General features: G+C 41.9%; 1 protein-coding gene across 3 annotated transcripts in view; it reads left to right on the forward strand.

The window, feature by feature from the left end:
• Nucleotides 1-19,384, forward strand: part of MAN2A2 (mannosidase alpha class 2A member 2) — a 151,378-nt gene extending 131,994 nt beyond the window's left edge. For 2 of the 3 annotated variants that reach the window (XM_044279496.1, XM_044279495.1), the window contains 9 exons: nt 1,129-1,365; nt 3,744-3,866; nt 5,038-5,152; nt 7,251-7,384; nt 12,095-12,236; nt 12,455-12,588; nt 16,760-16,954; nt 17,092-17,202; nt 18,560-19,384. In XM_044279496.1, coding sequence (XP_044135431.1) covers nt 1,129-1,365; nt 3,744-3,866; nt 5,038-5,152; nt 7,251-7,384; nt 12,095-12,236; nt 12,455-12,588; nt 16,760-16,954; nt 17,092-17,202; nt 18,560-18,718 — 1,350 coding nt within the window. In that variant the 3' untranslated portion in view covers nt 18,719-19,384. Of the gene's footprint in view, nt 1-1,128; nt 1,366-3,743; nt 3,867-5,037; nt 5,153-7,250; nt 7,385-12,094; nt 12,237-12,454; nt 12,589-14,453; nt 14,532-16,759; nt 16,955-17,091; nt 17,203-18,559 lie in introns of all 3 variants that reach the window. The other variant, XM_044279497.1, reaches the window with a different exon arrangement.
• Nucleotides 19,385-24,235: the final 4,851 nt, after the last annotated feature.

Raw genomic sequence — 24,235 nt, forward strand, 5'->3', positions numbered from 1 at the left:
GGTGCATCGGTGGTTTCAAATGTGACATGGTGCCTAAAATCCAGTCCAGCAAAATCTGCTCTCCAAAAACCATATGGCGCTCCTTTCGTTCTGAGCCCTGCTGTGCGCCCATACAGGGGTTTTTGACCACATATGGGGTGTTTCTGTAAACTTCAGAATCAGGGTAACAGATATTGAGTTTAGTTTGGCTGTTAAACCTTGCTGTGTTACAGGAATGGCAAATCTGCCCAAAAAGTGACATTTAGAAATTTTATCACCATTTTCCTTAAACTCTTGTGAACACTTAAAGGTCAATGCCGAGAATCAGCCGAACAAAACATGCTTTGTGCAAAAAATTCTGCGTGCATGTCTGCGGTGTGTTCAGCTGATTCTTGTCATATTTTATGGGCAGCGGCCAGATCTCTACTGGGCCCCATTATAGTAAAGGGGGTCTAGCGGAAAGATGGTGGTATCCAACCTGCCAGAGTTCTCTGCTGCAGATGTGAAACTAACCTTAAAGGGAATGGATCACCGAGATTTTTTACTAATGAAAATCAGATATTGTAACATATTCTGTATATAATGTGTTTTCTGGTATTAGAGTTGTTTTTTATTGTAGAAGGGGGGTAGCCAGAGATATGGTTTACAGCAACCTCATGGTCATAGGAAACTGGTGTCTGGAGGTGACTCATTGATTTATAGGGGAGAGTATTTTAGGCATGCTCTGTGACCTGTGCAGGGGGAGTAGGTGAGCTACGTCAATCACCTTCCGTCAATGGCGGATCCTCTGTTATCTGACTCCAGTGAGATGGAAAACCAAAAATACTACCAAAATGTTTTAAAAATATGTTTAACAAACAAAAAAATATTTAACAATAGATCATTTTCTGACAATATTCCCTTTAAGAGTCTGTTGGGCCCAGAGATAAACGTAGTTTAATGCAGTATATAAAGCAATTATGGTCGCAAAAAAAAGCTTAACGTAACTGTGGTTTTTCGGATTATGCCATAGATTGCCACAAGTAGGATATGTTGTATAAAGACACGTTTGACCAGTTGAAGTTTGGCCATTATGTCACTAGGTCTGGGTCAGAAGGATCTTGTTCTCATTTTCTTAATAGTTCTGTTTGGTCTGTTCCACTGTGACAGGTGTCCTTCACCGCCCGGTTACCAGCTCTTGGACTGAGCATCTTCCAGCTTTACATGTCATTTGATGCACACACTACCCTTAAATCCAATGTCCGTGTGTATTTACACGGAAGGGACCTGAACATAAAGAAACAGGAGACCTTCCCGGTCAAGCTCTTGGATACGAGCACAGATGATTTTTATGTGGAGAATCAGTACATGCAAGTGTGGTTTTCTGGTGTCACAGGTCTGATAAAGGTGAGTAAATGGGCACCGCACCTCTGATGGTCAGCCCTTTCTATCATGTTCCATCAGATGCCATATTACAGATACAGTAGATTCTTCCCTAGAAGCATTGACCCTAGGGTAGAATACCTCTGTATTATGGTGCCTTATGGAAACACGGACATATGTCCTGTGAGAGAGAGCCTTAAATCTTGACCGTTTGGGGGTATAAATCCTGCTTTATTCTCTGAACAGCCGGCCACATATTTATTTATTTTTTTGGCGGGCAGTGTGGGTCCACAGTCTGCAGTGACATCTTTTGCCATTGGTGCCATAGATGCTAGTTAACAGCAATCTGAGCTCTTCTACTTTAAAGGAGTTATCTAACTTCAGCAAGTGGCATGTATCATGTAGAGAAAGTTATTACAAGACACTTACTAATGTATTGTGATTGTCCATTTTGCTTCCTTTACTGTCTGGATTCATTTTTCCATCACATTATACACTGTTCATATCCAGAGGTTATGACCACCCTGCAATCCAGAAGTGGCGGCTGCTCCTGCACACTATAGGAAAAAGCACTGCACTCTTAGGCTAGCACCTTTTCCTATAGTATGCAAGCACGACCATTGCTGTTGGATTGCAGGGTGGTCATAACCCCTGTATACAAGCAGTGTATAATGTGATGGAAAAATGAATCAACCTCTTTAAAGAGGACCTTTCACTACTGTACAAACTAAAAACTAACTAGATCAGTGGGCAGAGCGGCGCCCAGGGGTCCCCCTGCACTTACTAGTATGCCTGGGCGCCAGGCTATGAGCTGTGCGCTGCGATTGGCCAGCAGTGCAGCAAGGGACACGCCTCCTACAAAAAATCAGTCAGAGGGAGCGCAGACACTGGAGCCTATACCGGACGAACGGAGCGGCGCCCAGGCATACTAGTAAGTGCAGGGGGACCCCTGGGCGCCGCTCTGCCCACTGATCTTGTTAGTTTTTAGTTTGTACAGTAGTGAAAGGTCCTCTTTAAGAACAAGCTGTTAATCTCGGATTCTTAGAGCAGGCTCCTGTTGGGGGAAGCTCCAACCCCAGCTATTAACCCACTGATTGCGTGTTTTCTGCTGGAGGTATGATTAAAGTGTATTGTCCCCTATATAGCTCTGCAAAACAAAAAAAAGCCATTATTTAGTATAAAATACATTTTATTGTGCACACATTGAATAAAAACGGAGCTTATAACCTAGGTATCCAAAGGACCGTGATAACCTGAAGAATTAATTTATCACATTATTTAGTGTGAATAGTTTAAAAATAAAAAAAATGGCAAAAATAGCTTTATTTTCTATATTAGTGCAGCAAAATAGCAAAATTTGAAAAAAATACTGCCAGTCATTAACGCTCTTTGTGACCTGGTCTTTAAGTGGTTAACGTCACAGGAATGGGAGCTGAGCTACAGTAACCCTGCACAGCCACTGCACTTTGAATGGAGCAGAGGCACAGCTCGGTTGAGAGTCGTAGTTGTGGTGCTAGAGGCTGCAGTTTATAGGTGGTCGTGTCTTGTGTCAGACCCACACTGATCGGATATCGATGACCTGTCCAGAGGATAGGCCATTAATATCAAGAGTCTGGAAAGCCCCTTTAATATATACATATACACACATATATATATATACGTCTCCATAATACTATATAGATAGGAAGACATACACTATCAGAAGAAGAAACCATTAAGGTTGGCGCTACCTCTGAGTCACCCAGAGTCAGTGAATTGATGGGCTGCAGAGCTTCAGGTGCTCAGTGGTAGGTAAATCCAAGAAATGTCCATGTAAATAGAAGCATCTATGGCACTCACTGCAATCTCTTAATCCTATTTGTTGCATTCCACAAAGTGCAGAAGACATCGGGAACATGCAACGGGCCGACTAGGCGCGCCCAGGGGATCCCTTTAAGATGTTGTCAGAGTTTTTGTTGTGACGCCAGTTGCATTTGTCCCCCTATGTAGAAGGTGATAGTAGGACCCAGGTGTAGGAATGCCAGAGTGATATGAGGGTGGCCTAAAATGTCTCTTTAGGTGCGTCTGTACACTTGTCACGGACTCTGTCTTATCTTGATCTGTATCTTTGTCTTTATTCAAGGGTATAAATGCATAGTGTTATATCCTTCTGTGCAGCCCAGTTGTCTGTTCAGGCTAATGCAATGGATCATGTATAGACAGGACTATGTACAGGATGGTTATTTAAAAATGAATTGCTTATCTACAATCGATATAAATCTATAGCTTTTCATATAAATAGAAGACTTCGGTGGATACTGTGTTATCTGATATTTGAATGGTTTGCAATGCACAGATCAGAACTCTGCATTTTAGATCCCGTTCATATCGGGATTCTTGTAATTGTTTATTGCTCATTGCAGGGCATTAAACGAGCCGGAGAGGAGCAGGAACAGAAAATCGGCATGGAATTTCTAATCTATGGAACTCGCACATCCAAGGACAAAAGTGGCGCTTATCTCTTTCTACCCGATGGAGATGCCAAGGTAAAGAGCTCATCGTAGTAGTACTAGTCACATTCACGTATTCTGGTTGTATGATGTGCCACATTCCCTGTGAAATAACAATTTTGGCCCATCTTTTTTTTTTTTGTGTTGTCAGGTTCTTACTGTTCCTTAGCCAAGTACACTGACTTTTTATATCAGAGTTCCCTGAGGGGCTAAAATCACAGAATTAGGTTAGTGAGAGTCGAGACATAGCACGGATGTCTGGGTCACACAATCCTCAGGTTGAAAACCAATAGGCTTTGTGGTTGTGCATTTCTGCTGAATGATCTTCTAACTTCAGTTTTAACCAAATTAAAGTTGAACTTTAATTTGGGCATAAATCTGCTTAGAGCTTCATTCAGGGGAGAGACAACACTTCTGATGCATTTATCACAGAATGGCTTTCTGCACCTGCAATATCATGTGAGACATAAAGGCTGCTATATACTGTGAAGGCAAGCTGTGCAAAATGTCTGATGAAAACCTGCTGCAATAAATGTTTACTAGCCCAATAAACATTTACATCAATAATAAGAAAATTACTCTGAAGGTGTCCATAGCATTTAAGTCATGCATGTCTTCAAACTGTCTGCTTTTAACGTAAAGCAGAACATTGTGGCGCAGTTCCTACTATATCTGGCACTTCCCCTCCATAAGTGCTCTCCTTTCACTCTAACAGCACTGTGGGAGTTTAAAGGGGTTGTCCCATTAAGACAACTTATCCCCTATCCACAGGGAATGGGGATAAGTGTCTGACCGGCAGGGGTTCAATCACTGGGGGTTCCCTACAAGAACAGGACCTACGGTATGCTCCCCCATTTAAATGGACCATCAGCCGCGCTTGCATGCTGCCTCTTCATTTAATTATGGGGCTGCAGAAATAGATGAGCGCTTGTACTCAGCTATCTCTGAAAGTCCTATAGAGTTGCTTGGAGCGGCATACAAACATGTATTTCTGCCACTCCATTCAAATGGGGAGTTCGGCCCCCGTTGTTTTTATGGGTGCAGTCCCCAGTGGTCAGACCTCTGCCGGTCAGACCTTTATTCACTATCCTGTGGATAGAGGATATGTTGTTTAATTGTGACAACCCCTTTAACACAGTGCTATTGGCTTGTAGGTAAATTCTGTTTTCTTAAAGGTCTTAAGAGGTCACATTTCTTTCTTTTACAGTCATACACTCCGAAAGACCCTCCTGTGGTACGCATTATCGAGGGTCCATTCTTTTCAGAGGTGACTTGCCTTTTTCAACATGTTCAGCAGACAATTAGAGTCTATAACCTACCAGGTCAGTATTCGTTTAGCTTACTCTATGTACACTGGCTTTTTACCAGTGCTACTGTATATGTTTCATTTGTATGTTTCATTTTTAGGAAAGTGTCAGAGCATCAAAACAAGTTTGGATAGCCATAGACATAGCAATTATGACTACACATACATACCATTAATTTCAGTGGTAACCATCTCTGTCCATTACAGAATAGACAGAGCTGTCTAGTTCCGGACAGGTTTACTGGGTGTCAGACATGCGCCATTTAGGTATAGATGGTCTTTCCTGAGGATATAAAAGGACTAGACAACCCTTTTAAAGTATACTGCAAAAAAGACCTTTTTAGCAGTCTTCCATAAGTGCTTGACGGTCTCATTAATTTTATAAAAGTAAAGAACCCTTTTTTATAATAAAACTCAAGAAAGCATTCTTAAATAAACTATATTGTTTTTCCTCCAATTTATATAATAATTGATATGCTTGAAACAACCATATTATGTACTGTACAATGCATTTGGGAAGTCTTCAGACCTTTTCACTTTTTACATTTTGTAATGGTACTGCCTTGTGCTAAAAGTTTTAATAATCGAGTTTCTCCTATCAATCTGTACTCAATGCCCCATGTTAGAAATTTTTGCAAATGTTTTCAAAACTAAAATTTAATATGGACATAAGTATTTAGACCCTCTCCTATGACACTTGAAATTTAGCTCTGGGGCCTCCTATTTCTCTTGATCATCTTTGAGATGTTTCTACACCCTGGTTGGCATCTATCTGGGGTAAATTCAGTTGAATAGATGTGAGTTGCAAAGACACATCCCTGTCCATATAAGGTCTCACAACTGACAATGCATTTCAGAGCAAACACTAAGCCATAAGAAAGACTGTGAGAAACAAGATTCTCTGGTCTGATAAAACCAAGATTGCACTTTTTGGCCTTAATTCTAAGCATCATGTCTGGAGGAAAACAGGCACTGTTAATCACCTGCCTGATACCATCCCTACAGAGAAGCATGGTGGTGGCAGCATCATGCTGTGGGGTGTATTTCAGCGGTTCGAACATTGAGAATGGTCAGGGTTGAGGAAATGCTAAATGGTGCAAAGTACAGAATATTCTTAATGAAAATATGATTCAGACTGGGCTGAAGGTTCACCTTCCAGCAAGACAGTCATCTTAGGCACATAATGATTTAGGGACAACTCTGTGAATGTCCTTGAGTGGCCAAGCCAGAACCCTGATTTGAACCCAATCAAACATCTCTGGAGATACCTGAAAATGGCTGTCCACTGCCGGTCCCCATCCAACCTGACAGAGTCTGAGAGGGTCTGCAGAGAAGAATGGCAGAAAATCACCAAATTCGGGTGTGCAAACTTTGTGGCATTATACCCAAGAAGACTGGATGCTCTAATCACTGCCAAAGCTGCTTCAACTAACTACTGAGTAAAGAATCTGAATACTTATGTCAGCGTAACATTTTGTTTTTCCTTTTCAATAAATTAACAAAGATTTCTACCATTCTGTTTTCACTTTATCATTATGGAGGATTGAGTGCAGAATGATGGGGGAAAACTAGATTTAAAAAAAAATAATCCACAACAAAACCAAATGTGAAACAAGTGAAAGGGTCTGAAGACTTTCGAAATGCATTGAATATTCCTGATAGGCAAGAAATCAGAATAATCAAATGAGATTTGAGGTTGGACATTATCAGTTGGCCCAGGAGCTTCAAGTTACGGATCTTCTTAAAAGGTTGACATTGAAGGGCTTGTCTGGGACATTTAGAAATCTCACAGAAAATGGGTCTTGATCAAATAACAAAAAAAGCATTATATACCTGGAAAATTCCCTGCCACTCTGCTGCTCTTGTTAGTCTCTGATGCTGTCCTGCAGTGATACTGTAGCTTTGTGAGCGCCTGTAGTCACAATGTCATCAATACAAGGACAGCATCAGAATGTTTTAAATGTCCCACACAATCCCTTTCATTTTGTAACCGTGCAGATTTTATACATGACCCACATTATGAATGGAATATGTTGGTGACAAGTTTGGTGCATAATGGAGTTTAGCATTACGTTGCTTTGTACGTTTACTCTCAGTACTGTGTTCCCTTACAGGAACTGATGGCCTTTCAGTGGAAATCAGCTCACTCGTTGACATTCGTGATCACGTCAATAAAGAAATTGCTATGAGACTTAGCACTGATATCCAGAATGGGGACACCTTCTTCACTGATCTCAACGGCTTTCAGGTTCTTTCTTGCCTTTCTGTTAATAGCCACGTACAGTGTTTCCAAACCAAGGATTAAAATTAAAGGGGGGTGTTTGAGTTCTAGATATTGATGACCTATCCTCAAGGTGGAGCACACAGTAGATCGAGCCGGAAGCAGAAAGCTCCATCCACTGTATAGTATCATCATTATCTAGAACTCCTTATTATCTCTCACTGCTTAGGGACAGTGAATATTGGGCAAGAGTGGATGTGTTCTGCGCTGATTCTGGGGGGATCTGTAAGATTATTGTTTGGAGGATGATCATAGGAAGTGCATAATGTTTAGGTTGTTCAGATATGGCTACCTTCTCACAACATAAAAGGCTCCAAAATGCTAGGGAGGCTCGTCCCTTTCCTCTCCTGCCATTGGCTGCTCCCCCTTGGCAGCGGAGGTGCGGGGACCAGGAGCGGCAGGGGGAGCCAGGTAAGTATATTCATTGTGAGGGGCCCGGCATATGGGGGACATTTTTATAGTCTTGGATAACCCCTTTAAAAAGACATGCATAACTCGAATTCAGGTTATTATTCTGCAAAGTTAATCCAGAAGAAAGCAAAAAAAAAAAAAAAAAACTCAGGAGGTAGAAGCCAAGTGTCCTCATCACAGAGAAAAAAAATGTAATTCTCAACTCCAAATAATCAAAATGACTCCCTGAATCAGTGACCTTTCTCCAGTGATCAGTAGCAACTATAACTTGTAATATTATTATACTGAAAAAATACATCCAGACCCCTCTTAACTTTTTAGTGAGTTCGCCTTCACCACCTCCTCAGGCAGAGAGTTCCATAGTCTCACTGCTCTTACCGTAAAGAATCCTCTTCTATGTTCTGGACGTCGTTAAGAAGCAGATGAGCAGGAGCCTGTTATATGCATGTCATCATTACCAAGTGCTGAAAGGTTACCTAACCCTTAAGTGAATCTTGAAGGTGCAGCGGAGTTTCTCAGAGCATTCAGCTTTCATTGGCTCTGCTCTGCTTTTCCATGCTTTCTATGGATCTGCACACTGGAAAAACAGAGCAGAGCTGATGAAACCCAAAGGTGTAGAGCATTCTGAGGATCACTGCTGCCCTTTAATAAACCACAGGATCCATTTGTATATTTGTTGTAAGAATATAACATTCTAAACATTAATAAGGAAGGTGCACTACTGGGGATGCAAAAGTTTGACTAAACCCTCCAACTGGTGTTAAAATTGAGAATTTAGCCAATATATCCTTATATGAAGGACATATCTGAGCCAAAGCACCGCGCCAAGGTATCTCAAGTAGCTCGGGGCCTAACACTTACCTACCTGTGCCATATGGGCAATACCAGGGGCGTAAGGTCCGACTCACAGCAAACTCCCAGTTACCGCCAGCATTCAGAAATGCTTGCAATGGGAGGAGGGAGAAGTCTGCGAGTCCCACCCAAGACTGACTGATAAGGCCCAGGCCCCACAGGTGCACCTAAATGTTGCCTGTGGATGAAAATCAGGCTCATTTAAATATGCAGTTTATATACCTCCAAACATATCTATATACAAACTACAAAAAAATGGCGTGGTGTCAAAAGGCAGGAAGTGCTCAACCCCATATGCAGTTGTGCATCTACAGACGTGGACAAAATTGTTGGTACCCTTTGGTCAATGAAAGAAAAAGTCACAATGGTCACAGAAATAACTTTAATCTGACAAAAGTAATAATAAATTAAAATTCTATAAATGTTAACCAATGAAAGTCAGACATTGTTTTTCAACCATGCTTCAACAGAATTATGTAAAAAAATAAACTCATGAAACAGGCATGGACAAAAATGATGGTACCCCTAGAAAACACAGAACATAATGTGACCAAAGGGACATGTTAATTCAAGGTGTGTCCACTAATTAGCATCACAGGTGTCTACAACCTTGTAATCAGCCATTGGGCCTATATATATGGCTCCAGGTAATCACTGTGTTGTTTGGTGATATGGTGTGTACCACACTCGACATGGACCAGAGGAAGCAAAGGAAAGAGCTGTCTCAAGAGATCAGAAAGAAAATTATAGACAAGCATGTTAAAGGTAAAGGCTATAAGACCATCTCCAAGCAACTAGATGTTCCTGTGAGTACAGTTGCACATATTATTCATAAGTTTAAGATCCATGGGACTGTAGCCAACCTCCCTGGACGTGGCCGCAGGAGGAAAATTGATGACAAATCTAAGAGACGGATAATCCGAATGGTAACAAAAGAGCCTAGAAAGACTTCTAAAGAGATTCAAGGTGAACTTCATGCTCAAGGAACATCAGTGTCAGATCGCACCATCCGTCGTTGTTTGAGCCAAAGTGGACTACATGGGAGACGACCAAGGAGGACACCATTGTTGAAAACGAATCATAAAAAAGCAAGACTGGAATATGCCAAACTACATGTTGACAAGCCACAAAGCTTCTGGGAGAATGTCCTGTGGACAGATGAGACAAAAATCGAAGTTTTTGCCAAGGCACATCAGCTGTATGTTCACAGACGAAAAAATGAAGCATATCAAGAAAAGAACACTGTCCCTACTGTGAAACATGGAGGAGGCTCTGTTATGTTCTGGGGCTGCTTTGCTGCGTCTGGCACAGGGTGTCTTGAATCTGTGCAGGGTACAATGAAATCTCAAGACTATCAAGGAATTCTAGAGAGAAATGTACTAGCCAGTGTCAGAAAGCTTGGTCTCAGTCGCAGGTCATGGGTCTTGCAACAGGACAATGACCCAAAACACACCGCTAAAAACACCCAAGAATGGCTAAGAGGAAAAAATTGGACTATTCTAAAGTGGCCTTCTATGAGCCCTGACCTCAATCCTATTGAGCATCTTTGGAAGGAGCTGAAACATGCAGTCTGGAAAAGGCACCCTTCAAACCGGACACAACTGGAGCAGTTTGCTCATGAGGAGTGGGCCAAAATACCTGCTGAGAGGTGCAGATGTCTCATTGACAGTTACAGGAAGCGTTTGATTGCAGTGATTGCCTCAAAAGGTTGCGCAACAAAATATTAAGTTAGGGGTACCATCATTTTTGTCCATGCCTGTTTCATGAGTTTATTTTTTTACATAATTCTGTTGAAGCATGGTTGAAAAACAATGTCTGACTTTCATTGGTTAACATTTATAGAATTTTAATTTATTATTACTTTTGTCAGATTAAAGTTATTTCTGTGACCATTGTGACTTTTTCTTTCATTGACCAAAGGGTACCAACAATTTTGTCCACGTCTGTATACCCAGGGGAGCAGATCCTGCACTTGTGGCCCGTTGATAATGGCGATCTCCAGCAAAAATGCATACAGTGGAGGATGCCTGCGGCGGACCACAAGTACCACAAGTGCACCTTCCTTATTAATGTTTATTTCATATAGCTATTTACATCCACACATTTTTCTATCTTGTGTAGGATGTCTTTTTGTGGTACTTGCGGTCCGCTGCGGGGATCCTCCACTGTATACATTTTTGCTGGGGATTGCCATTATTAACGGGCCACAAGTGCAGGATCTGCTCCCCTGAGTATAGATGCACAACTGCATATGGGGTTGTGCACTTCCTGCCTTTTGACACCACGCCATTTTTTGTAGTTTGTATAAGAATATAACGTTATAGACTTAAGGGGGTATTCACACGACCATATGTATTTTGCAGTCCACAAAATATGGATGACCTCTGTGTTGAATGCGTTTTTTTTTGTTTGTTTTTTTAAGACCCATTAAGTTCAGTGGGTGCATAAATTGCATTTTGCGGCGAAGAACAGGACATGTTCTATCTTTTGTGGAACAGACATACGGATGTGGAAAGCTTTCCACATCTGTATGTCCGTTCTGCAAAAGATAGAACATGTCCTATTCTTGACACAAATAACGGCAAACATACAGGGGGGGGGGGAGAAAACGGAGCCTACAGAATGCTGGATTACATATTGGCAACCTGCCAGACTTCATTATAATCAATGGGATCTGGCAGGTGCCCTTTAGTCTAGTCTATGCCAGGTCCACTGCTGTAGTCTTTCTATTCCTATACCTGTACAGAAAAGCTGAAAAGCACCACATATGTGAACCTAGCCTAACAGACACAGTAACATCAAAGAGCGTAGAACAGTTAGGGCCATTCACACAGGATTTGGTGTGGATGTCACTGCCGGCCCCATGGGATCCGCCTCCCATTGTTTTGAGTGGGAGGCATTTTAGCTTTAGCTTTTGGCTATAAACTGTGGGCGCATGAACGCCACCAGGGCTTCTGATTGAAAACAATTGGAGGAGAATTCTAAGTGGCTGCCGACAATCCGCACCAAATTCCACTGTCAATAGCTGCCTTGTTAGTGCTCTTTTATACATGTCACTAAATCCTAATTTTGATCATCTTTCTGGGTAATGTAGTCCACCCATTGCATTTACTACTTTAGTTGCCCGCCTTTGAACCCACTGAAGTTCTTCTGTGTCCTTATATGCAGGTGCACACAGTAGTCCATGTGTGATCTGGTTTGTAAAGTGGTGTAAACTTCACCTCCTCCAGTTCATTGTGTGCAGAGGCTCATGCGACACTGGGGCTATGCGCCTCTGGTCTATCTCAATGTTTTGCATGTACTTATTGAGCGTAGTCCATTGTGAGTAATTGATTTAGTCACAGTAACACTACCGGTATTCTCGCTGCATGTTTACCCCCAAATCAATCCAGTGCATTTATTTTTTCAATGCAGATCCAAACTAGAAAGTTTTTCAAAAAACTTCCACTCCAAGCTAACTTCTACCCAATGCCAGTGATGGCATACATCCAGGATGAGCAGAACAGATTAACGCTACACACAGCCCAAGCCCTGGGGGTATCCAGCCTGAAGAGTGGTGAGAAGAAGCACGCTGTTCTCTGTTAATTAATCACTTGCAGTATCCTGTAGTTATGAAAATCAGGATTGTTAAATCTGAACACCATCTGTCAAATAGACAACACATCAGCGATCATTTAAAACCAAGCTAGTCCTATCACGTAGCTGTGAAAGGGCTATCTAGTATATTGAATCAGAGAGCAAAATTACTGATTTTGTCTTTTTTCTATCTTGTAGGTCAGCTGGAGGTTATTCTAGACCGCCGCTTGATGCAGGATGACAATCGAGGTCTTGGTCAAGGTTTAAAAGACAACAAAAGAACGTGCAACCGATTTCGGCTTCTGTTGGAAAAAAGATCATCCGGAAATAAGGTAAAATGCTTGCTGTAAAAGCTGTGCAAGCTAACTGTAGGCGTAGGCTGGCTGGCGAAGCATGCTTGGAGTTGCAGTCCATTAAAGCTTGAGATCCGCAGTCCACTCATTGTAGTTACATAGGCCTTGTAGAGCAGCAGATATAGCACAGTCAGTCCAGATAATCTATGAATTCACAGTTTCATTTGCATTTCACGTAATGTCATTTGTCATATACACATTATAGAAGAATGCTAGTGGGTCATCTTCCATTATCAAGCTTTATGTTTTTGTTTAAGAAGACCGGTACAGGTGGCCAAGGTGATCCAGTGACATACTGGAAATAGAAATTTAGGGGAGACTATAGACCACATTGAGTTTTTGTTAACTACCTTCACCTATTATTGCATATGGCCGTCCTAGAGAGTAACCCCCCATTTATGAACCAGAGCAGAGAGACACATTGGCTGGGTCTACACATGGCAGAATTTTAACACCATAGAAGTTCCTGCACATCCGCTGCAGTTCTGCAACATTTGGTCTTACCGTAACTATCAGTGGCTGTTACTTTGGTGGACATGTTTATCAGTGCTGTTGGTGGACGTGTTTATCAGTGCTGTTAGCAGTAGTCAATCCAGTAAAGCTGTGTTCAGATAGGTAATGAATATACAGAATTTTAGTAACACATGCTGGCTTTTAGAGGGGCTAGCCAAGGAACAACTGTCCACAGGATAGCTGATAAATATCTGCCTGCTGGGGTCTCTACTCATCACAAAAATGAGGGTCCCCAAGTCTCTTGTATGATGCGCATGCGTGACCACCACTTCTTTCACTTCTATGGGGCTGCCCAGTACAGTGCTCAGCTTTACCTAGAGAAGTCAATAGAGTTGTGGTCACACATCCACACCACAACTCCTTTCACACAGGAATCGGTGAACAGTGGAGTTCCCAGCAGTCAGACAGACAGCAATCATACATTTATCACCTATAATATAGATAGATTATAAATGTTATTCATGGACCAACCACTTTAAGGGAAAATATAAATATATTTTGTGTAGAAAACACTAAAACCTTGGTACCTTTGCAACATATCCCTAGGATCTGGGACCTGCACCTCGAGAGTTGGTCCCTAAAAGTGAAGGAAAGCGCACCGCTATGCTATTTTCAGAAGTCCCTTAGAAATGAATGGAGAGCACACTACACAAATGCGTCCACTGCTCCGTTCACTTCTGTGGGACTGCTGGAGCCAGCGCTTGGCTGTTTTCAGCAGTCCTAAAAAAATGAATAGAGGATGGCTGCGCATGTGCGGCTTCTCTTCACGCGTTTCGGGTGTCCCGTTCTGGAGATAGGTGCAGGTCCAGAGGTGGGACCAGCAGATATCTGACATTGGTGACATATCCTAGCAATATACCACCAATGTCTCAGATAAGACAACCCCTTTCTGCCATGGAGATCCTTTAAAGTAACAGTCATGCATGTGCCTGTGTTATGCCCAATGCCAGGATGGGTACTACGAGATTGCACTAAACATCTGCCAAAAGCAAAACTAAGATTAAATACATTTTTTACGAATGTTCCACCAAAACTCCTCACTTTCCTTTGTGATGTGAGGTGTTAGATGTAGATTTTTCATTACATCTTATTGTACCTTTTATTTCGTGACCCCCCTCCTAACCCTTCTATGGTTTTCCATTATGATAGACGATTATCCACGGTCCTTGTGTTACTACCTCACTTCCTCCCATGCCCTAAAGTATAACATCCACTTATTGATCTGTGAATCATCACTGACTTTGTATATGCCATTTTCCCATCCATATCCATCCATTTATTACCTCTTCCATTTCATTATTCCCCTGTTTACCATAACCCCTTCTGCCCAGCTCTCCGGCTTCCTTTCTAAACTGCTTTCCTGGTTTAGAAAACTGGCTTTTTCCATCACGAGGACCGGCAGCTATGAGGTAATTCTCTTCAGGGAGTAACGCTGAATGGCTTTGTAGTGATGAACCCTTGTAATTTAGTTAGCTGCTTTGTAGACTCCATTATAGCATAGTATGTGTGGCTTTGGCTTTAATCCTGTGTTCCTACAAAATACACATAAAACTGATGGTCGTTTTGTGCTATCGGTCAGAACTTGCTGTTCTCTAACATCTAGTGACAATATCGTGTCAATTAATTCTATAATGTACAATGACAACCAAATCGGATGGAAAGCGGTAGGTTCTCCTCAGTATTGAGCCATTTTGTCCAGTTCACACTGACTGTGTAGATGGTACTTTGACCCAGTTTTGCTCCTTTTCATGTCAACTGTCTTTTGTGCCTAACCAGGTCTCATTAAAGCTTTGTGTATTCAGGTTTTTATACTTTTTAGCAAACTCCTTATCTTTCTTCCAAGAGACTGGCTCTTCATTTTCTTTTTGTTCTCATTTAATCCTCACACTGTTGCTTTTCTTCACTCAGTTGAGTCTCCATCACCACTATGATCGTGCTCTCATGGCTTGGAACAGACTGAAGAGCACTTTCTACACTTTGTTAAGGCAGATCGCCAGCACGATATCTGAGATAGGCATGAGAAAATGCAGAATTATACCTAAAATGGTTGTTTAGTCCGGACAACTTCATTTCAAGTGCGATAACCCTGCACAATCAGAATCTGGTTTGTGGGGGAACATTTCTGTAAGTGCTGATATTCAAGGTTGCACAGGGCATCCATCAACTCCATGGGAATTCAACTGGCATTTTATAGTCCGCTAGAATTTAGATTGACCTATCCTTTATTAGTTCAGCATGCCCACACAGGGGTTTTCTAGAGAAGGCAATTCTTTAAATCTGTCATAGTTAGGGCTCATGCACAGGACCGAGCCATACGGACTTTGCCACTGTATGGTGCTCCATTAGTCTGCTGTAGTAAAGGGGTATTCCCACCTTAGACATTTATGGCATATATATCACTGGGGTATGCATCTGTCTGTCAAATGGGATCCCCTGCCATCTTACCTGTTTGAGCAGGGACGGACTGGCCATAGACTCTACAGGGAAATTTCACGGTGGGCCTATGTCAAGGGGGCCACCCAATTCCTCCTCAAATCTTCGTGTCAGGTACATAGCAATCTGATGCTCTCAACATCAATTAATGCTAGGAGCATCTGGTACCTATGCATCTGGCTTGCAGAAGAGAGTGCCCTCCTGAATTCAAATGTATTGCCATCCTCATGACGTTGATAGAGTTGAATGCTGCAGCAGGGGCAGCAGTGTTTTGTGCTGCACTGTGTATTTGGTTCTGCTGGGGCAGTATTCTGTGCTGCAGTACAGTATTTCTGGCCCCACCTACTTATATTGGACCCGCCTACAACATTGCGCCACTTTTAGTTGTTTTTTTCCAGGGCAACTTTAAGTCCCCAGTCCAGCCCTGTGTTTGAAATGAACTCCAGCTTTTTCATCCAGGATACGAATAAACGGAGAGATGGCCATGCATGTGCGCAGCTCTCTTCATTCACTTCTATGCTAATTGTGGAAATAGCCAGGGAAGTGAATGCAGAAAGCCAGGCCACCAGTCCACTTATTCTACATCAGAGTGTGGCAGACGGAGGGGCAGGATTGGGGTCAGTGAACCCCTATTCTGGAGATAGGTATGGGTCCTAGAGATCCACATGTATCAGTCATTTATGGCGTATCTTTTGGATATGTCACATACCGTATGTCTAAGGCGGGAATACCACTGGAAATTCTGCCCTTGAAGCCACTATTTTCTTTTTTACTTGTCTCACAAGGAATTATATAGAAATAACCTTTAAATGCCATATGAAACTGGAGGTAGTTGGGTCCATAAACTGTGGAGGTAGTCAGCTTCATACCACTCTGAGGTAGTATGGCACCATAATACAAACGTGTCCATGAGCCCTAAGACTGTTAAGTTCATGTATATCAATCAGACTATTTAAGGCCTGAATTTATACCATATGGAATACACAGTGTGTATTTATTTTACTCAATCCAGTTATGATTGGTTTTGACTGATATTTAGAAGGTCCTTTTTGAGCAGATTGAATGCTGATCCTAGTGACCTTCCCTGAATATTGCCTATCTCTGGTAATCCGGAAAAAATAAAAAGATGTACAGTATCCTTATAATGTATGGTACAAAACTACTAGAACAGGTGTGATACTGTCAATTATTGTATTTTTTCCAGAGTCCAGGAAATCAAGCAGTCAGCTTTCCGTCACTCCTCAGTCACATGACCTCCATGCATTTGAACCATGAAATCTTAGTGATGCCCGTGACTAATGAAAAAGGTGGAGGTCCAGCTCTTAGATCCTTCATGCCTCTTTCTGCCACCCTGCCATGTGATATTCACATCCTTAATCTGAGGACGCTGCAGGCTGAGGTGACTAAATCTTCCCTGCTTATTACTTGGCTTTTACTAAGTGGGTTTAGTAAATGCAAAGTCAAACTGTAATAGAAGAATATGGGAACACGCAGTACTTCAGCCCATAGACCATATTTTCCTGTGATGTTTTGCAGGATGATGGAATACCTTCCCTTGATACCGCACTAATTTTACACAGAAAAGGATTTGACTGTGGGCTGGAAGCGAAGAATCTTGGGTTTAACTGCACCACAAGTCAAGGAAAGGTAATCAAAGTTTGACAAGTATCCACACACTGGTTGTTAGTAGGCACCTTCAACATGACCATCACTTGACCCAACAAATGCTGTGTTAGAGTACAAGGCAATGAAACTAAATAGGGAGGCCAGTAATTGAGTCATTTTGAAGTGTAAACTTAAACCGTCTAAAGATGCACCAAATCTATCACAGTGGCTCACGCTGAATAATACATTTGGTGCCGCTTTAGAAACTTTTGTCCTAGGGGCGTACCACCAATTGGTTGGCTTACTTTGCACAAGAAGTTTGCGCCAAAATTTTGATGCACTTTTGGCACATGTTGGAGTATGTTGGCAGTGCACTTTGATATGTCATAGTAAATAGAGATGGAGTAGAGCAAAGCGCTCACATAGCACACTCGCTCTCCTCGCTGCATGAGATGGAATTGAGATGGCCCAATAGACTTTCTGCAGCAAGGCCAGAGAGTGTTCTCTCTCCTCATTCTAGAGATCGGTGGGGGTCTCAGCACTCAGACCTCCATCAGTCAAAACCTTTGATTGTCATTATGAAATATCAAAAGTCTTTTCAAAGTACAGTGACACGTTAAGCTACTTCCCTTTGTCCAGCTTCATACCCCTTTTTCATCAAGCCCATGTCCCTTTGTTGAATGAGGCACAAAATGTTTGCAAACAAATAAAAAGTTTTTGGTACAAATTTAAAGGGGTTGTCTCATCTTACATATTGGTGGCATATCGCTAGTATATGCCACCAATGTCAGATAGCTGCAGTTCCCAGAGATAGGACCACACCTATCTCGAGAACTGGACCCTCAAAGTGAGCGCAAGCATGGGCACTGCTCCATTCACATCTATGGGACTGCTGAAAAAAGCCAAGCTCTGGCTATCTTGGCAGCTTGCATGGGGTGCTCTGCATTCATTTCTATGGAACTTCCAAAAATAGGCAAGCGTGCTTGCTTGGATATTTTCAAGACTTCCATAGAAATGAATGGAGAGCATGGATGCATGTTTGGTGCGCTTTCCTTTACTTTCAGGGGCCCATTCTGGAGATAGGTGCTGGTCTCAGAGGTGAGACCGGCACCTATCTGACTTTGATGGCATACTGTAGTCATATGCCATCAAAGTCTGAAATGATACAATCTCTTGTGTGAACTGGGCACGTTAGCAGGCATTTTCTATCCCTGTATTAAGATTAGAGTTTGTAAGTCAAATTGTTTTCAACCATCATGTAAAATTAATCTTACAGCCTGAGTGGGTTTTATATGGCCTTCCTCTCTACCAAATATCTGGATCTTGGGGGGGTTGAATGTGATGGACATTTTTTCTTTTTTCACCCTATGTAACCACATTTCTGACTCTTCTTTTCTAGCTGTCACTTGGAGGTCTATTCATGGGGCTAGAAGTAGGACTCATGCAAGCCATGTCTTTGACATTGATGTATTCTCTAGCCCCTCATTCAAACAACAGTAACCCCACACTCAGCATGGACCCAATGGAAATTTCCACTTATCGTCTACGCTTCAGCTAACATCAGCCGCATGGGACACAAGATCCCATTGCACACAAGCCAAGGACTGGAGCTGGATGGTTCATCAACCAGTGTGTACCGTTTTCAAGGGCGACACATTTTGTTCTGTAGCTTGGAGCCCAGCCAGCACTGGAAAAACCCATCATGGCATTTTGGACAGACCAAAATAACCCTGTAAACCTAGTTATTGCTAACAGAGAAGTGAGTTGCAGGCTCTTTTAGCGCACAAGGAGTTAAACATCTAGATTGTATGTTGAAGAGAGAATAAGAAGCTATTTATGATAAACTTAGTTTTTAAAAAGAACTATTTATTTGGTGACTTTTTAAGCACACCTCCTCTCTGATTTCTGCCACCGCCTGACAGTCCTCAGAAAACTCAAAGCAATTTCCCCTGTGCCACTAAATGCTGCAGACAGGTCCACAAGAAATGGTCCCAGGAACCCAGAGAGGGATCACCTACTAGATGGTTCATTACGCCTAGAATTAGGAATTTTGTCTCAACCATTGTCAGTATTCTTCCATATGTTATCCGTCTTTTTTATACTGTAGCACTGAAGAAAAAGGGTTATGAAAAAGAAGTAACGTATGGTATAATGAGATGTGATGGGACAATATCTTGTTTCTGCAACTGTGGTTTTAAATACAGATCTGATACTATCCCTGAAAGTTTGGAATTGTTGTATTGTTGTTTCACTTACTGAACGTCGGCGTTGGCAGTCATATTTAGATTTCCAGTGTTATAAATACACTCAGATCCACATTTCTAAGATCAAAAAAAAAAAAGTTTGAAACCTTACTTACAGAATAGACTTAAAGGGGTTTTGCCATCTCAGACAATGGGGGCATATTGCTAGGATATGCCCCCATTGTCTGATAGGTGCGGGTCCCACCTCTGGGACCCGCACCTACAATGAGAACAGAGCAGGGATATGAACGGAGGGTTCATTGATTTCTATGACTGGCTCGGCTATTTCCGTCTGCCCCATAGAAATGAATGGGAGCAGGGTGCGCGGTGCGCTTCCATTCACTTCTATGGGAGCAGTGCTTGGTGGTGGACGGACCCTGGAAAATCCGGGGTCCTCCAGCCACAGCTCTGCCCGCTCCGTTCTCCTTGTAGGTGCGGGTCCCAGAGGTGGAACCCGCACCTATCAGACAATGGGGGCATATTCTAACACCCTTTAATGTAGGTGTTAAAGCATAGAGCACCTGTATTCTAGAACATGTCGCTCCAGAACATTGGCACAATGAAAGATTAAAGGGAATGTTTCATCAGAAAACGACCTATTGTTTAAATCACATTTTTATGGTTAACATATTTTTAAAGAATTTTTTATGTTATTTTTTAATTTCCATGTCCATTTTTATATTTAAACAAAAACTATACAATCCTGCAGTTTTCGCACTGGCCACTAAGCCTCATAATAGGCTCCACTTCTTTGTCTGCACAGATCGCTTTACTGCAGTTATCTGCTTATCTGTACACAGAGGTGATATCATTACAGGCAGGATTAGAATGAAGAGAGGAGCCACCACTCACAATAGGTGATTGTCACAGCTTATCTATTCTTCCCTAGTACAATGAGCCCTGCACAGGTCACAGAGCATGTCCAGAGAACTCTACTATAGAAGTCAATGAGGTTTCCTTCAGACCAATGTGTCAATGCCCAATTTTTTAATGCTTTCTAAGAACAGCTCAGGCAAGATGGCCGCCCCCATAATCATGTTCAGGAAATAGAATAAATAAATCAGAATATAAAAACCGATTAGGAAAAAAAGGGAGATGTGTTGTATCAGGTTTTAACTTGCAGATTACGTTTTTGGCGACATATTTCCTTTAAACGGAACCTGACATCTCCTGTATGATAATGACAGGCACTCTGAAATCAGCCGTCTGTCATGAGAATTTACAGTTTAATGCTGGCAGTAGGCACCGGGGAATTAGTCATGCACAGACAGACAGAAGAGATTGGCTTATTTATGAGCGCCTGCTCTCCCCGCTCATCTATTGACTAATGACTATTTTTTCCTAGGGAGAAGACTAAGGAGAGACCTGTCAATTATCAGCGGGTGGGCGGGGAGAACATAAGCTCATGAATAAGCCGGACTCTTCTCAGGCAGCATGTGACTCTTCTCTAACACTGCCAGAATGAAACTGTAAATTCTCAGCAGTGGTGTTCCCTGATGGGATAAGTGTCAGACTGTTAACTTCAGCATGTCTATCGCAACCTTGTATTATACCAACAGATTATCTGACAGATTTTCTGACCACTCATTGGTCAGAGGGCCAATTTCACACATCTTTTGTTATACACACCAACTATTGGTCTGATTGGACAGATATTGGTCAGATAAGTTACCTTTACATGGAAGGTGAGACATTGAACACGGTGTCTGACCTGCAGGCAGCATGTTACAGAGCAGGAGGAGCTGAGCAGATTGATATATAGCTTTGTGGGAAAAGTTTCAATAAAACTTGTATTTTATTCAATTAACTTTGGCATTCGATTTTTTAATGGTCTTCAAGCTGAATTGTCAAATCCCTGCTGTACGGAGACTGATTAAAATTATGTTTTGAGTGAATTGACTTTGAATCTTGGATCCAAAGCTCGATTCGCTCATCCCTATTAAGAACCACCCACTGAAATCCTAATCCTAGAAAGAGCAGAGGTTTAAATGAATACATTGAAAAGGGATTGTTCACATCTCCATTAAAGGGTTCTGAACCCGGACATACCCAATTTTCCACCCAGGCAGCCCCCCCCTATGTGGAGCCTGATATGTCACAGAATCTCACAGATTTAGGTCAGGGCAAAGGAGAGCATCTTGGGGCAAAGGAGAGCATCCCCCCCCCCCCCCAAGATGCTCTCCTTTGCCCTGACCTAAATCTGTGAGATTCTGTGACATATCAGGCTCCACATAGGGACTGCTAGGTAAGGTTTCCGTCTAGCGGTGATCCCGGTGACCTCGCCGGCACTAATGGGCAGGCTTTAGCTCTCCCCTAGCCTGTAAAACAGCTAGGGAAGAGCTAAAGCCAACCCATCAGACCAGGTGATGTCACCGAATACACTGCTGGATGGAAGCCTCCGCCTAGCGGTGTAAAATATAAAAGCCCTTGCCCTGCACGATCTGGCGCAGGGCAAAGGAGAGCATCGGAGCATGAAATCATCAGGGGGCCTGACGGGAGTGAAAACGTGGGTATGTATGGGTTCAGCTCTGAACCCGGACAACCGCTGTAAGTGTCTCCATTGAAGATTCTTTAAAACATATAGACAATATAAAATAGGTTTTGCAACTAGACTTCCTTCGGAAACCCGACGACCCCATTATAATCAATGGAGTTGTCTGGTGCCATTGGTTTCAGTTATGTGCTGGATCCGGGACGTCTGTTATTTTTCTTCAGCCCTTATAACTAAACTATCCTGTGCTGTTTTATTTCAGTGCACGGTATAATGGATTTGTTCTTTCATACTTCTTTGAATATATTTTATATACAGACAAAATACTCCCAGTGCACTACTCTCCTCCATGGTCTCCTACAGTGGTTGAGGAAGCTGGGGAAAATTATAAAAATAAATAAAAATGACCACCAGCTAGCATAATGAACATATTCTGCCAAACATCTCCTCGTATCTCAGCTGCCTAGGCCTTTGGGTGACGTACGTGACACCTGAATTGTTAGGTCTGGAGTGGAGTTCAGCTTTACAGTTCTGTAGCCAAAACACTATAATTGGTTAATAAATATTATGGATTTTTGTCATTTTGTGTAATTTCTTTTATTAAGAAAATGAGTTACTTTAACTTCTAGAATCTTTCAAAATAAGATGGCATCAGAAATGGCAGCATTATATGGCATTTTCTAAATAGAGAAAATTGGAAACTAAACTTGTTATACCGTAGCTAGTGACACACGATGCAGTTCCATACAACGATAAACTTGCAGTTAACGATGGCATAATGCCGTTTTATAGGGAGCTTCTTTCTGGCAATGATTTTACTGCTTGAATGCTTCTATGTCTTTGCACCACTAGATGTCAACAGTCTTCTGAATTATTTAACAGTGTATTATCTAGGAATATTCCATCATATTTGATTGTTATTTAGATCAAAGTACACTAGATGATGGAAAATCTATGCTAATCACACAGGCAGCTCGGTATGCTGGAACAGTAGGTGGCTCCTAAAGTCTGTGATCATACACAAGACAAATGAGAGACAAATGAGAGAAAGGTATTTGAAGAGGAATTCTTGCTAATGCCGTATGTATGTACAGTGGTGCTTAAAAGTTTGTGAGCCCTTCAGAACTTTCTACATTTCTTCATAAATATGACCTAAAACTACATCAGCTGCTCACACAAGTGTGAGAATGCGTGTGGGAGCCTCTTGTATTTAAAGAACAGGAATCTATCAAATAAATAATGATATAGAGGCTCACCTGTCTATTAGTATGGATACGGTGCTCTTGACCAAATTGATTCATCCTATCAATAAATGAAATAAATAGGAATTACATTAATAACGGCAGTCACTCATTGTCTACAACCACCCGGACACTACAGGTCAAAAAGATTCACATTTATTACATGCATATATAACACATCAACCTAATAGAAACACTAAAAGTCTAAAAGTGCAATAAAAGTATAGTTAATAGACCATGATATATATATTTGCTTCCTATTGTGGTCCAAGTATATATCAAACTGAATTGTACAGTTAATAGACCATAGTACATATATTCACTTCCTGTTGTGGTCCAGGTATATATCAAATTAATCGCATGGAAAGTGATATAAAAAAAATAATCACATGGAGAATGATGCCAAAAAAAATCTATAATTCATCAATATAGGAGATGAATAATTCATCAATATATAGATAAGTAAATTGCAGACAATTATGGTTTATAGATGTATAGATGAGTCAGCGCTGAGAAAAGCCATGTTAAAATGGTTAGCGTAGTTAGATTGTCCACAAAGGGTTAATCATCCTACAAAAATACTTCCAATTTAATTTAATGGATTTATTTCTATCCAAAAATATTACTCCTTCATATTCATGTGATAAACTTAGTATCCCATACTGGGTATACTGACATATAGTGGATAAGTCTTTAAGTGGTAGATGTTAGTGGAGGTCAGTAAGATTATTACCCGCCGCTGCTTTGTGGCATCCCACGTGTCAGGCTGGGTACATAGAAATGTTTTACCTCTCTCCTGAAGCGTAAAGGATAAGTAGAATCATACCCTCCGACAGCGCCGCTCCTTACTGTTCAGGCATCTCACGTGGTTCGGTAGTTGCGCCTGCGCTGATGGAGCACTATGACGTCATCGGCGCAGTGGAGATGTCTGAGCAGGGAAGCGGTCGGACATTAACTGCGCATGCGCCGAATACAGACGCGCGCGGCGCATGCGCGAGAATTCGTCCGCTTGATCGCATTCCGGAGGAGATGGGCGGGCTGGAGGGACGCGCTGGGCGGCAGCATCTTGTGAAGGTAGACGGAGCCTCTAGGTGCTAATG

This window comes from Bufo gargarizans, chromosome 2, assembly GCF_014858855.1.
Source record: "Bufo gargarizans isolate SCDJY-AF-19 chromosome 2, ASM1485885v1, whole genome shotgun sequence".
In the NCBI taxonomy this organism is placed as follows: domain Eukaryota; kingdom Metazoa; phylum Chordata; class Amphibia; order Anura; family Bufonidae; genus Bufo; species Bufo gargarizans.